The 13,430-nt window shown below is 40.5% G+C and overlaps 2 protein-coding genes across 4 annotated transcripts in view; both read right to left on the bottom strand.

Annotated features, from left to right (window-relative positions):
* Positions 1-4,221: 4,221 nt before the first annotated feature.
* On the bottom strand, positions 4,222-5,700 carry msc (musculin (activated B-cell factor-1)). Its single transcript, XM_004546622.4, has 2 exons — positions 5,064-5,700; positions 4,222-4,833 (listed from the first exon to the last, which is right to left on the bottom strand). The coding sequence occupies exons 1-2, from the start codon at positions 5,484-5,486 to the stop codon at positions 4,756-4,758; spliced, it is 501 nt and encodes a 166-aa protein (XP_004546679.1). The 5' UTR covers positions 5,487-5,700; the 3' UTR covers positions 4,222-4,755.
* A 2,225-nt stretch (positions 5,701-7,925) lies between these two features.
* trpa1b (transient receptor potential cation channel, subfamily A, member 1b) overlaps positions 7,926-13,430 on the bottom strand; it is a 47,824-nt gene continuing 42,319 nt past the window's right edge. For all 3 annotated transcript variants that reach the window (XM_012917972.3, XM_076888122.1, XM_076888120.1), the window contains 12 exons: positions 13,207-13,266; positions 13,032-13,124; positions 11,725-11,795; positions 11,442-11,598; positions 11,201-11,290; positions 10,798-10,967; positions 10,588-10,717; positions 9,948-10,130; positions 9,697-9,765; positions 9,372-9,473; positions 9,141-9,259; positions 7,926-8,807 (listed from right to left, as the gene is read on the bottom strand). In XM_012917972.3, the coding sequence (XP_012773426.3) occupies positions 8,594-8,807; positions 9,141-9,259; positions 9,372-9,473; positions 9,697-9,765; positions 9,948-10,130; positions 10,588-10,717; positions 10,798-10,967; positions 11,201-11,290; positions 11,442-11,598; positions 11,725-11,795; positions 13,032-13,124; positions 13,207-13,266 (1,458 nt within the window). In that variant the 3' untranslated portion in view covers positions 7,926-8,593. The remainder of the gene's footprint in view (positions 8,808-9,140; positions 9,260-9,371; positions 9,474-9,696; positions 9,766-9,947; positions 10,131-10,587; positions 10,718-10,797; positions 10,968-11,200; positions 11,291-11,441; positions 11,599-11,724; positions 11,796-13,031; positions 13,125-13,206; positions 13,267-13,430) is intronic.

Raw genomic sequence — 13,430 nt, 5'->3', positions numbered from 1 at the left:
GACTGTTTCACATGCCCTGAGAGCAAACGCAAATATCTGTTTCTTCTGGCTCCTGTTTGCAGGAACACTGGAACCAGGACGCCACCCAAGAAGCTCAGCAGCTTACCCAGTCAACAGACAGCCGTGCAAGGCTGATACTCCTGTCCTGTCACCCAGTTAGGGAGACAATGGCAAATCAGGCCAAGCAAGGGCCTGGAGGCTTGCGTGGATGTTGTTTTTATTTTTTGTCAATCCGTCTCACCTTCAGCTCTCTTCGTCCCTCCTTGTTTGTGCATGTTCTTCTGCTCTTTTATTATTCACTTGCGTCTGCCTTCCCTTTCAGCGCGTCCACCTCGTCTTGCCACAAAGAGCCTGAATCGTCTCCTGAGAGGAGTCTACCAGCCCTGCGCTGTAACCCAATCATCTGACAGAAGAGTGTGTCATCTCCACAGAGTAACAGGAAGTCTTGTGCACCAGACAGATCGCCTCGCTGCGTCTGCCCCTATCTCTCACACTCACGCACCAGAGAAAACAGATACACTGTTTTTCTCCCTCACTTTAGAGACTACCTTAAAAAAGGAAGTTGCTGAGATCACATCCGTATTCATGTAGGCATATATAGGCATACCATCAAAGCTAATGAGAATACAGCAAGTTATCTTAAGAACTAATTACCGATAATACAAAATACTACTTTTTTTTAATTTTTTATTACAGAAATCACCTCAACTAATCAATTGTAGGTTTGTTTTTTAAATTAAGCTTGGATACAGGAGAGGAACTAATCTCCCCATGGAGAAGCAGGTACATTAGCATGATTTAAACAGTTGGGGATTAGCATATGCCTTTTCTCATTAGCAGTATTGGCGTACTTGATTCTGAACAACAAACATGCTGACTGTGGTTATGAAAAGGTCAAAGCATGTAGGCTGGATTCCCGCAGTCTGCAGGCCTAAAGTCAGTGTTTTTGGGGTAGTTACAACGGCAGCCTTCCTGAACCCCCCGATGTTGGCTTTGGACCTACACTTCCTTCCTGTTCATGGAAATTCTTCTACAAATAATAAAAAAAAAAAATTCAGACGTACAAAAAAAGTAAAAAAGAAGAAGAAAAAAACTCGATCGTGCTGAGCCTTGATGGCTGATTAGGTAATTTTATATCAAAACAGTGTGTTCATTCTAATGATATATTTTAAAGAATTATAAATTAAATTAAATATATATATATAAGACAAAGAAGAAGTACATATTTCAGTGTAGAATGGAAACGAGAACCAAGAGAGGAAATGAGCTGCTGGTGTATTCTCATTCAAATTATTGTTAAAAATAAATAAATAAATAACCAATAAAGGAAAAATCACTGAAAATCAATGTAATATCAATTTAACATCATTCTAAATACGCTGTACAATTTTAGGAGGGTAGTCAGACTTTCAGTCTGGCCTTACCCTGATGACTTACGTGAAGATGTGCTGACCTCTGCTGGTGATAAATATTCAAACCTTTTGTTTACAATAAATGCATTTAAAAGTCTCTGATTGACAGTAGACTCATTTCATTTCTGATTCAGCTGACCTTACAGCTCAACATTTGGATTTTTAACCCTTTATCAGATGAGGAACCGTTTAGGGTTTCCTGCTTTGCAATAAGAAAAGAAAAGACTGAAAAAAAAAACTAGAAAAGCAAAGGACTACCGAGAACACTCTAGGATTGAAAGTATTGTCACTTTAACTGTTTCTAGGATGTTTGATTAAATTAGGGGTGATTGAAATTGAGGTCTTTTTTTGTTTTTTTTTTGTTTTTTTAATTGACTTCTACACACTTGGATTTAGTACAAACAAGTACAAACTACCTCTTCTAACTTCTTCTTCTGACTCCATTAGAATAGATAGAACAGAAATGGTTCAGTATTAACTGTGGCTTTTTAAAGCCCAAGTGCCCGCATGAACACAACGCAGAGGCAGCTAAAGCCAGTCACTATTGTTATAACTGACAGCTCTAGTTTTACACCATACAAAAAATGTTCCCTGATGTCTCTGCTTTTGTTACCTGGACCCAGTGCAGATGGTGGGAGACAGAAGGACTCTGACCAAAATAACGTCTCTGATAGACAGTCTCCCACCCCATGCATGCAAATGCTGCTGAACTGCAGAGCTCCTTCAGTGACAAACTGCTGCATCCTCGATGCATGAAGGAGCGTTTCCGCAGGTCCTTCCTTCCTGCAGCTGTCAGACTGTACAATCAAAACTGCTCCCAACAAACATACATGTTTACATCAGCACTGTAACTTGCACTATTTTATCAACCGATTCACACTACAACCTGGGTTTGCCTCTTATCTGTATTAAATTTTTATTAATTTTAATAACTGTACAGAACTCTGTTTTTGGTAACTAATTTCCTTGATGTAAATATGCAATATTGTGCATGTTTCTGTTCTGTGTCCTGTGTCCTGTTTGTTTGTATACTGTATGTGTTTTTCTTGCTGCTGTTACAACCAAATTTCCCCTTGTGGGAACTTAAAGAATTATTCTATTCTATTCTATTCTCCAATACTAGATGACATGGCTTTAATAAAGAGTTGCTTTTCTTAAAATACGTACAAATCCTGTATGCTGAGATGAAATCATTTCACTTCTTTTAACAATATTAAACCAGAAGAAGCAAACTGACATTGTCCATTTACTTAGAAATGACTGTCACTGTGTGCGTGTATGGTTGTAAATTTAAATCAACAATAGAAGAAGCATTTTTACCTGGAAACTGTGGACTTTCTTTTTCTAAAAGAGTCTTTCATACCCAATCTACAAAGTTATGGAAATTTAAATATACATTTAAATATTTTTTCCTCTCATAAATGTGATTAAATTAAACGTCTGCGTGTTTTGTTCACAGTCCTCACCACTAGATGCCACTCATGCAACATTTACAAAATGCATGAGCTCTAAAACACAGCTTAAGTCTCATTAGGCGTCTTCATTTGTTCTGGCCAGTGTTGACATAAACCGAGACAAATTGTTTGGTTTGTGAAAAAACACACAAAAACCCCCAAAAAACCTTCAGTCCTTCAGGAACTTCAGGAAAGGAATCAGCTCACTGCCCAAATATCATCATTCTGTTGACGTGCCACGCTTTGATTAATGGCACCTCATTTGCAGTGCAGTCAAGTTGCACATCAGACATTTACAAGATGCTGTCCCTCAGTGCCACATTTTTAAGTAGATGGTACGACAACAGGCGGAGTGAGTGTGAGAAGGCAGCTCATTAGCTGTCCGGGTCCAAGAGAGTGGCCAGTTTCTCCCAGGAGAGCAGTTCAGAGTTCTGGGAAACTCACCAACGCAGCAACAGCTGCAGCTCTACATGAACCTGATGAAAACTCATCCTCTCCCCTCTCTCTTTCTCTTTCTCTTTCATTTAAAAGTTTTGTCAGTCTGTCCCACCAGACTGCCCGGGCTTGGATCTCAGCCCATCTGTACTCACATCATTTTGGGGGGTTTAACTGGATAAAATGACTCCCAGATCAAGAGATCACCGTTATCCATTCTCTCTGCCAACTAAGCATGGAGTTGGATGAGTGTGTGTGCTCCCGCAAGAGGGATATGCAATGTATGGAGGGGTGCAGAAGGTTACTGAGGAATTCTACCAGTGACTATTGATTTTTTTGCTGAACTTTTCACCACTCTTATATGAATGTGAATATTATCACTGTGTGGTGTGGTGTTCAAGATTTCCAACCTCCTGCTGCCAAAAATGAGAAGTCATGTGTGACGGCTCCAAGCAGCTGATATGAGGACTTAGAAGAATTTCTTTAACCTTGTGACCACCACAAATTTAGCATTTTGGTTTGGTTGAGCCACTTATTTGGACCTTTTGTGACAACGCTGGAGATTTTGTCACATTTAGAGTTCATTACAGAGCCTGTATGTGTGTGACGGGTCCAATATTTGCCCTGGCTTTATAGTTTCAGTGCATCTATCAAGAGTGTGTACACACTGATAATTAAAAGGTTTTCATGTCTTTCTAAAACATGTTTTGTTTACGCAAGTAGCACAGATATTCACATTTCTAATTTACTTTTTATCGTGTGAGCGCTTTCTGATGTTCATCTCCTGCAGATGTGCCGAATTATCCAGCAGTTCTCAATGCATGGATACATGCATATGGCTAAATGGTGAACTTCTATGGAAACAATAAATGCAGACAGATTCTCACATTGTCTCAAATGCAAAGACTTTAAAACACAAATACAATAAATAGATCTACAATACAGGTGAATTATTGTGGTTACTGTCATAGTGTCAAGCCAAACTAGCAAAAAGCAGAAAGTATTTTAAGTTGTGAGGTCTTTTGTTTTGTTTTTTTTAAATTCGCTCATAGAGCAGAATGAAAGAATCAAACTGCAACTGGACATCATGCACAGGCCGAGCTGCCGAAACTGTTTAATGTATCAAAAGTGTGTTCAGCCATATAACAGTTTATGCTGTGCACAGACTGATGGGGTGAAAGATATTAAAGACGTTTGCTAAATCCAAATTTTACACACAAAAAAAATCAAGCATAAATGAAGATTAGATGTTACACTCAGTGTAAATGTGACATAATACTGATTTCAGCAAACATGCACACAGTAAAACATAATAGTTTTAAATTCACAGTCATTGTTTAGGGCATGTGGTTAAAACGGGGTCAAACTGATGCCCCTCCTTTTTGTTTTTATTGTTGTTGTTGTTTTCAGGTTTTAGCAGAAGAGCTTGAGCTTGGTGGGTGAAGACGTGTCGCCTAAGCTGTTGCTCCACAAAGTCTCATAGATGATGAGATGTCTTCCTCTGACCTTCCTGTCATCATAAATGGCCAGGTCTGTTGGAGAAGAATACAAATTCATTTGCTCAGAATGACAATGGTTAATTCAGAATTGCTTTCATTTTGGAAAAATCATGCATTCTGTTATGTCAGCAAAGATGACAATAGGGTTCATACTGAAAGCCAGAAGCAGAGGACAGTTAGTTTTATAGTTGCTGAAGCAATGTGTAAAAGTATAAAAGCAAAAGTTGATTTCTGTCATGGCTGTAAAAGTTTGGCATTCATACCAGACTGACAGGGTGTGCAAATCTGCTCTCGAATCGGTCATCCTGCAGAAGCTGCCTAAGGTGGGAAATGTAGCTAGAAGCGAGACGAAGGGTGTCCAGTTTGGAAAGTTTGGTATCCGCTGGCACCCAGGGCAGGCTGGTTTTCAGTCTGGAGAAAGCTTTGCTCAGCACTCTCATCCTCGCCCTCTCCCTGGCGTTAGCCGCGTTCCTCTGCGACTGTCGCGTTTCCCTCTGGTGCGCTTTGGAAAGTCTGTGCTCCTGCTTGATCCTCCCCTCAACACCTTCGTCTTCCAACTCCTCCTCCGAGTACCGGCTGGGATTATAGCAGGTGACTTTCCGCGCGGTGGCCTCCAAGGCAGCGGTAGTCCTTTTGTGGCGTGTCTCGTCGTCCTCGGCATCACTTGCAGCAGAGCCAGTGGACATGGCTGCTCCACCTGCGCCTGGGGAAACAGACCGGAGTGGCACTGTGGACGACAGACAACAGTGAAGTAAATGACGAGAAGCTGCAAGTCAGCACCTCCTTGCAGTTTCCATTTGGTAACCCTGGAACTTATTTCCCACAGAAGCGCTAAAACGTCAACCCTTGATTCACTACAGTACCATCTGCACCAACTAAAGACAGCTCTGTCTAAAGAGACATGGCCTAGCTATCCCTCTAATTTAAGTGTCATGGACTTGGCATCTGCACAGTTTTTTTGCTGAGCATTTCTCCTCCCCCTTTTTTGTCCGAGCGACCATGACCTCAGTGGGACCACAACTCCATCTCGTTGTGTAAACTGTTAAAGACACATGTTGCTCATTTGCATCTTAATTTTTAAAAAAAAAAGTTAAGTCCTGTCAACTATTTGCCCTCAGAGATAGTTAAAGCAAAAGATGCAATGAAGTTCATCCAAAGCTGTTTGTGCAATAATTTTACCCTTTTTTCTTTTTTTTTTGGCAAATTCCTTAAACATTCTAAATTTATTGGAGAGCATGAATTCCCTGATTTAGGTTCAGTCCATTGCAACAATTACAACTACATTATATTCAGTAAAAAGTCCTCCGGTTTGTGGTCTCACAGATGTGTTTTGGTCTCGAGGACCTTATCAAAAGTGTTTAATCCTTCGCTGCGTTCACAGAGGGATTGGGTTTCTGCAGATGGAGCAGCGCTTCACACGCAGCCTGTGTGTACCAGCCCAGCTGTTATTGGTTCCCATGACATCTGGAGCGTTGGCATGACATGGGTGTGGCAGAGGCAAGGAGGCACCATCTTCATTCTTGTAGTATCACAAATATTTTTACTGGGTGTCTCGGCCATATTTGCATTTCTTTTGTGCGTTGGTTTGGTGGTTTAATCAGTGATATGAGGACTGAGCTGTAGATCAGAGGGGAAGAGGGACAGAAGTGTCTCTGCTGAGATCCCATGGGAAGCTGACTTTTGTGCAACACTAAAAAGACCACTTGTGTTCCAGTGTGATGCAAACACTTTTCAAAAATGCAAACAAATATTTGGAAGAAACTTGAATGGCCACACTTTCTCTTCAAGTTTTGATTCATACTTTCTCTGCTCGCGCCGTCTCTTTGTCTGTCAAGAAAGATATTCCCAGAAAATCCCAGGTCCCTGTTTGCTATTACGCCACGTAATATGTGTGAAATTTTATATTTTTTATGACAATAGCCAGGCATTGCCAAGGATTACTTAACAGCAGCTGAGATGTATGCTTGATTTTGGCCAAGCATACATCTCAGCCCCTGCAGCCACGCAGGGGCCATGAGAGAAAATAAGGAAATTACTGTATGGCACTGGGCCCAATGCCGCCTTGTACCCCGACAGTTAAGCTTTATTCCAGCATGTTGGCTTCAAGTCACACCTTTCTGAACAACTAAAAACCTCAGTTGTAATATGATTGATTGTTACCAGTTCCAACAATTTTCCTCTGTCATAGAAGAAGAATAATGCAAGAATGTTTCCTTAATCCAAGGACACATTCCTCTGCTTCCTGTAATCCTGCTTTTCCAAGCAATTTTCACAAAAGCAGAGCTCAGCTGCTGCTTTGAGGGATCCCTCTGCTCAGCACACCCTTGGATATGTCACGACTCTGAAATATTAGGTTCTACTTGTGCTGGTATGACAGTCAGAGCTTCAGGCATGCTGCCAACTCGTCCTCCATCACTGCATCCGTCAGCAAGGTGAGTGACACTCTTGAAGGTGCGAGTTATAGGATCCTGCTGACTGATTTAATTTTCTTTTTACAGTGTTTCTCTTTTTTTTTTTTAAAAAAAAAACAAAAAAAAACTAACAGTGAAAGATATTGGCTGTATGACGCATATTTCACATTGCTGCTTCATTCACTGTCACCGAGAAACAGGTTGAGATAAAACTTTGCTCGTTTGTCATTTTGTGCATGTTGTGCTTCAATAAAAAGAAAGAAAGCGAGAAGAAGAAGAACATATTGTCCAAAAAATAAGTGGCTACATGGTTATTGTATTTGCCTTGGGAATAATCAGATTCAGGGCCAGCGATAATAAATAACACTGAAAACTTGACTTGAAGGGAGAGCAAGCATCTGTCCGTCAGCAAAGACTTTCAGGGGTCTTAACCTCTATCACAGCCCTAAGCTGGGAAAACCAGAGAGACAGGTGCGGGCTCATGATGTCACAGGCCTGACTCAGTTTCCCTCCCAGCCACTTATGATTCCCATGATTGCCTTTGAAGAAGCCTGCAGCACATTAAGCTGCTGAGTGAAAAGCGCACAAATCAGAGACTATAACCATCAACTTCTATAACCTTTTTAATTTATGTATTTATTATTGTTTTATGCTATTTGGCAAGTTGTGCCCAACAGTGTGCTGGAATTTTATGACAAAATATACGATGTAGGCTTCTGTTGATGTCATGATGTTTATTTGTGTACCATTTTACAAGAGCAGATGTGACAAAGTGCATCATAATAATGACAGAAACAAGCCAAAGAAGATGGCGCAACAGCACACATTTCAGATGGACGATACATAGATGCAAGCACACTGTTATTGTAGCTACAAATTCTATGTTTATTATGTCAATCTAATGAAAAATTAGACTTAAATTAGGTTTGATGAACCTTCTTATCTATAGAGTAAAAGAACAGGAGTTGGACTTCAAGCCACTTTACAAAAAGTGTGTAATAGAAATATGCCAGTACTGCTTGCACACTATAAAAATCATTTATCAGTAGCTCACTGGTATAACTTAAAAGTAGCCTACAGGATAAGAAATGTTATTTTTTTACCCAACAATGAAGGATTTTGCAATAATACCATTAATATTATCGTTTTAAGTATTTAACGTCTCAAGAACCACATACAAGTTAGGACAAGTCTGTTAATAACAATATAATTAACTGTTACTACTGTTACAACATGGAAATAGTGAACGCTGCTGTTAAATTGGAATATAAGTGATTACATTTATACCTATTTAATATCTTTTTATGCCATATAGATCTAGTCTTTTGAGACAATTCACTTTGCAGTGAGTTTAGTTGTCACTTTGTGTTGTTTCATCGTCTTCATTTTCGCCTGGCCTCGATGGCCTTCATCAGTGGGACCCACCGAGATGTAGTCTCTCTGCTTGGTTTAGCCTGACCTAAAGCGGGCCACGTGCTCCCTCTGACGTTCACGGGGCCGTCATATTCGTCAGCCTCAGAGGCGATCTCCATTTTCTGGATGATGAGCTTTACGAGGCAGTGCTGCTTCTCTAGCAGGCATGACATCTCTTTCATTCTGCAGGGAAAAAGAAAAACAAAGACAAAACAATCAATTCATGTCACTTAGTGACAGACTTCATTCACTCTTGCCTAGATTTATAATGAGACTGCTGGAAGGTCAGACTCCTGGGTGACTTGATGCGCTTACTATAGAAACAGAGATACAGAGTGGGATCTGTAGGGGTCGCTCATGCATCAAAAACTACTTTTTCTTAATTCCCACTTTAGCTTTCAGCATGCACAGTCTAGATCATTGTACCTGTAATACTCATCCATTACCTCAATAATAAGCTTGCACACTTTTATGATTTTAGAAACATGAAAACTGACTTTCATGTGCATGCATTACCTGGTCTTCTGCTTTTTGAGCTCATTCTCGATCAAAGTGCATGCCTTTGATTTGGCTTGCAGATGATTCCAGACTTCATTGGTTTCCTCTTCACCATAGAAAAATTTCTTCAGAAAGTGCTGCAATCAAAAATGTGAAGGTTTAATAAAGGAGAAAACTTTCGCTGCTATAAGTTATAGACATAAATCATCATGTTGCACATCATCTGTTTCTTCTTTTTTTTTAGCTTACCCTGGAACACCTGTGATTGGGATAGATGGTAATGGAGTTTTTGTCAACTCGTTTCATAAACCAATAAGGGAGCTTATCTTCCAGAGCGGTGTGCAGATCAATCTGGGGTCAGAAGGGCTGGTATTTAGTCAAGGGTTCGATTTTGGGCGAGGAATATATCATTGATATCATATATATCATCTTGTTATGTGTCAGTGTTCCATGCATGTTGTTAAAATGGCTCAAGAGCAAAACACCACAACATCAAAAAAAGAACAAGGCAAATTAAAAAAAAAATCCAAAGTAATTTTTATGCTAAAAAAAATTAACCTGGTTTAATACAAACCTGCATGGCTATCCGTTTCAGCGCAGCATTTCTTTGAACTTCAGCAATGTCTCCAACTGCTAAACCAATCTACAACACAATCAAAGAATCTTTGGTTAGGACCTTTAAAAATACAAAGCTTATGACAAGAGCATGATTAGATAAAATTGCTGTCAAAGCACTAGAACAGAAATTATTATAGTAACATACAAGCCAAATGTATAGCCACATAAACTACTTTAAGATGCAGCTGGGGATCAGGGTGTGCTTACCATCAGGTTCACGAGCAGGATTGGCATGAACAGAACAAAGACCACAAAAATGAAGTATGTCAGGATACCAAAAGGTAGTCGATGATTCAGATACTCATCCAGGAAGTTGTTCTGGTAGTTCAGTTCCCCGACCATCATCACAAAGGTTTGTACCACAGAGAGCGGCACGCTGTTAAACTCCCTCTAATGATACAAAAAGAACAGCAACGTGTGATTGCATGTTAGCAATAAACACTTTATTATAACAGACATCCAGATGGCCTAGGTTTTAATCATTTCTGTACCCAGCCTGGACACTAAAGAATTGTTCTATCCCCACAAGTGTTTTGTGCAGGCCTAAACTTTGAACAACAGTGAAGTTTTAAAGTTAGGTGACTTTAGCAGCCATGTCAATAAAATATGCAGTGGTGCATGAACACAGCGTTCTGGTGGCTTTCTAAGGTGTGTGTGATGGTACAAGAAAGGGTGAGGGGACTGTTCTTACAAAAATTGTGACCTGATGTTATTAAAAAGGTCTGCGTGTTACTGAAGGAATCCTCTGGAGATCATTGATATACATGCAAAATTTTGAAAATCTGATGATACCCTTTCATCCTGCAGGAATTGTATGGTTATATGCATCACTGCGTTCTTTTAATACCTGATTGAGCATCAGGGCATGGAAGGCCAAACTGAAAGCCAACATCAGGTAGAAGAACAGCAATACAATACGGACCAGTGTCTTCATAATCTCCCCGAACATCACAACATAGATGCCAACTCCCTCAAACCTGAGGAATCAGGAGAATAAACAGGTTGGTGACCTCAACTTTATGAGAAAGTGGAGGATTTAAGTCAGAGTGAATAGTACCTCTGGAGATAAAGGAGAAATCCAACCCAGGAATTTAAAACTGCTATGGCCCCCGCTTGCCAGTGTAAAGAACCCTCTGCATTGATCATGAGGGGGACAACGAACAGTATAGAGAAGATGGCTGAAATCCAGTCGCTCTGGTTGGAGTAATCCATGAAGTATTTCCAGCTCTTTGAAGCAACGAGATGAATAAAATCAGGGTTTTTTTCAAATTTAACAGCTAAGCTTAAGCATGGAGGTGACATTCTGACTTTTTGCTATTCAGTAGGGGCTGTAAATCTAAATCTGGGGGCACGCATTCATCACACTTGATTGCCTGTGTGTCCACACAGACCCAGTGCTGCACAGATTTATGGGCACATGTTTTATGTGAGGTAATGACACTTCCATAAGAGGACAGTACCTGCTGTGATATCTGCACCACTTCCTTTCCTATCGAGTAGATATTCATAACCAATACCATCACCATGCAGAAGGACAAGGACACACGTTGCTGTGAAACAAATGTTGAGACGTACTTTGAATGGCACATTTGTAAAGATGTATTTTTCTAGTAATTTGAACGACAGATCATTTGTTTTCAATCACAATTTCCTCATAATGCTGTCAGAGTCATTATTACTCATCACAACAGCCATTAGTACCTCTGTGAAAGATACTGGAACCATGTTGATATTGTGCTCGCCCGTGTCACTAGTGTTCACGGAGGGTCTCAGAGTCACTATAAGGTGAGTTAAGGGCAGCAAGCCCAACAGATAGAGAAACATGTTGAGCACATGAGCTATGCTCCCATAAGCAACCCTGTGGACAAAACAGAGGACACCATGGACCAACGGTCAAGGTAAAATGTTAACTGGAGCTGGACTAGGGTGAATAAATCTGTAAAAATAAATATGGGTCATGGGCCAAGTCCTCCTGAATACTCACCACTTCATTGCCAGATACTTTTTGCAGACGGGATGGTTGAGGAGCTCGATGCGGTTGTACTGCACCATCGCCTGCAGGAGGTGTAACAGAATAATGACCCACAGTCAGTACACACAGCACATTTTGCACAAGCAGTGGTACTCACTGCAGAACCAAAGGGGTTATGCTGGAAATAGTCCAGCTCCACCGCTCTGTTGTTTGGGTTTAGGGCGGAGACAGTGAGAAACTTGACTCTTGACCCTGACTGTTCTTTATTGACAGCAAGTTATTGACGGCCTAACAAACGATGACATCAGCAGGAGTAAACTGGTGCTGTATTTTTTTAAAACATTTACAGAAAGATGTCGTAATTTTCCAAATAGTGCGAAGCTATCGAGAAAAGAAGGGGTGGCTGCTGTGCGGAGGACTGGAGGAAAGATTGCACAATGTATCTTGGCCTCAGTGATTTGCCACAAGCTGTTATTAGGTCTCGGTAGACTTGGCCACTCACCAAATTTGTGAACATTTGCATGCAGATTAAACCCCGCTTGAACTACCCTCTGCTGGCAATTTAGGTAGCACAACGAGCTGAAATTGATGCAGATGTAACACTGTAATAATATGTCCAACCTTTATGGAGGTGGCAATTTTCTGTTTCCTGATGAAAATGTTTTGCAGAGGTGAACTGTTTTTTGGCCATTTTAGAGGCTACAGCTAGTGTTTCTCTTGACCTGTTCTCTTGTAACATACTCAAAAGCTTTTAGTTCACAATATTTATATCGATAAGGGTGGGCTGAATGTCTGTAATGGTGAAACCATGTTAACAACACATGGAGGTTGTAGCAAGAACAGAGGAGAAGCCTATTATTTGTTTGCCAACAACCAATCAGACAAGTTTGATTCCTGATGAGTGCTAAGGGCAGAGTGCTGGTGGTGGCATCACAGCAGGGATGCTTGAATGTTCTTTTGTGATTTTTCAAGGCAGGAAGAGAGTGGGGGAAAAAGGCACAATGAACGTCGTTATAAAAGTGTCATCGTCACTAAACTATGTAGAGAAATTAAAAACATTTCTGAATAGGCCACACACTGCGTCTATGTAGTTGTCACTGTCACTTTCCAATGATTAATAGAGGAAGTGTCATCACTGCCCCTGAGGAGGGACAGGCCAATCCTGATCCCATAAGTTATCAAGGCAAGCGGTGAAGTCTACAGAGCCTCATTAGATGCTGATGCATGACAGAAATAGAGCTTGAGTGCTTGTGAATCATGTGGAAGTACAACATTTGGATTCTGAAGCTGTTAAAAGAGTAACAAAAAGGTTTGCTTACGTTGAGAGCGGCCAGTGGCTGAACCTTATTCCCATTGTAAATCTGCCCTTTCACTTCAATCGGAGCTTGGAGCCATTTGAAGTCATATTCAATCTAGGCCACAAAAAGAGTTGTTTAATCTTTTTCCCGATCAGTGTTTCAAACAATATGTTTAATGCGTGTTTTGTGTGATTACGTGGTAATCGGGGCTGTTGTGGTCATCATCAGATTCCCTCATGCTGCGGTCCAAAAGATGCTGTTGACAGAAGCGGCACAGTGACGAGGAATTAAATCTTTAGTAAGTAACAACAGATCACACAACACAAAAATGCTGAAAGATGTGAGTTATGATGACTGTATACAGTGATTTATGACATGGATTTTATTTTATTTTATTATTTCTTTATTTTGCCAGCAGCA

This window comes from Maylandia zebra, linkage group LG9, assembly GCF_041146795.1.
Source record: "Maylandia zebra isolate NMK-2024a linkage group LG9, Mzebra_GT3a, whole genome shotgun sequence".
NCBI lineage: Eukaryota > Metazoa > Chordata > Actinopteri > Cichliformes > Cichlidae > Maylandia > Maylandia zebra.
The sequence above is the reverse complement of the archived record's forward strand: the minus strand, read 5'-3'. Positions and strand labels throughout refer to the sequence as shown.

Coding starts and splice junctions, on each gene's coding strand:
- msc (XM_004546622.4), bottom strand. CDS start 5,486: ATGTCCACTGGCTCTGCTGCAAGTGATGCCGAGGACGACGAGACACGC. Junction 4,834..5,063: donor TTGCACACCCTGTCAGTCTG/GTATGAATGCCA, acceptor CTTCTCCAACAG/ACCTGGCCATTTATGATGAC.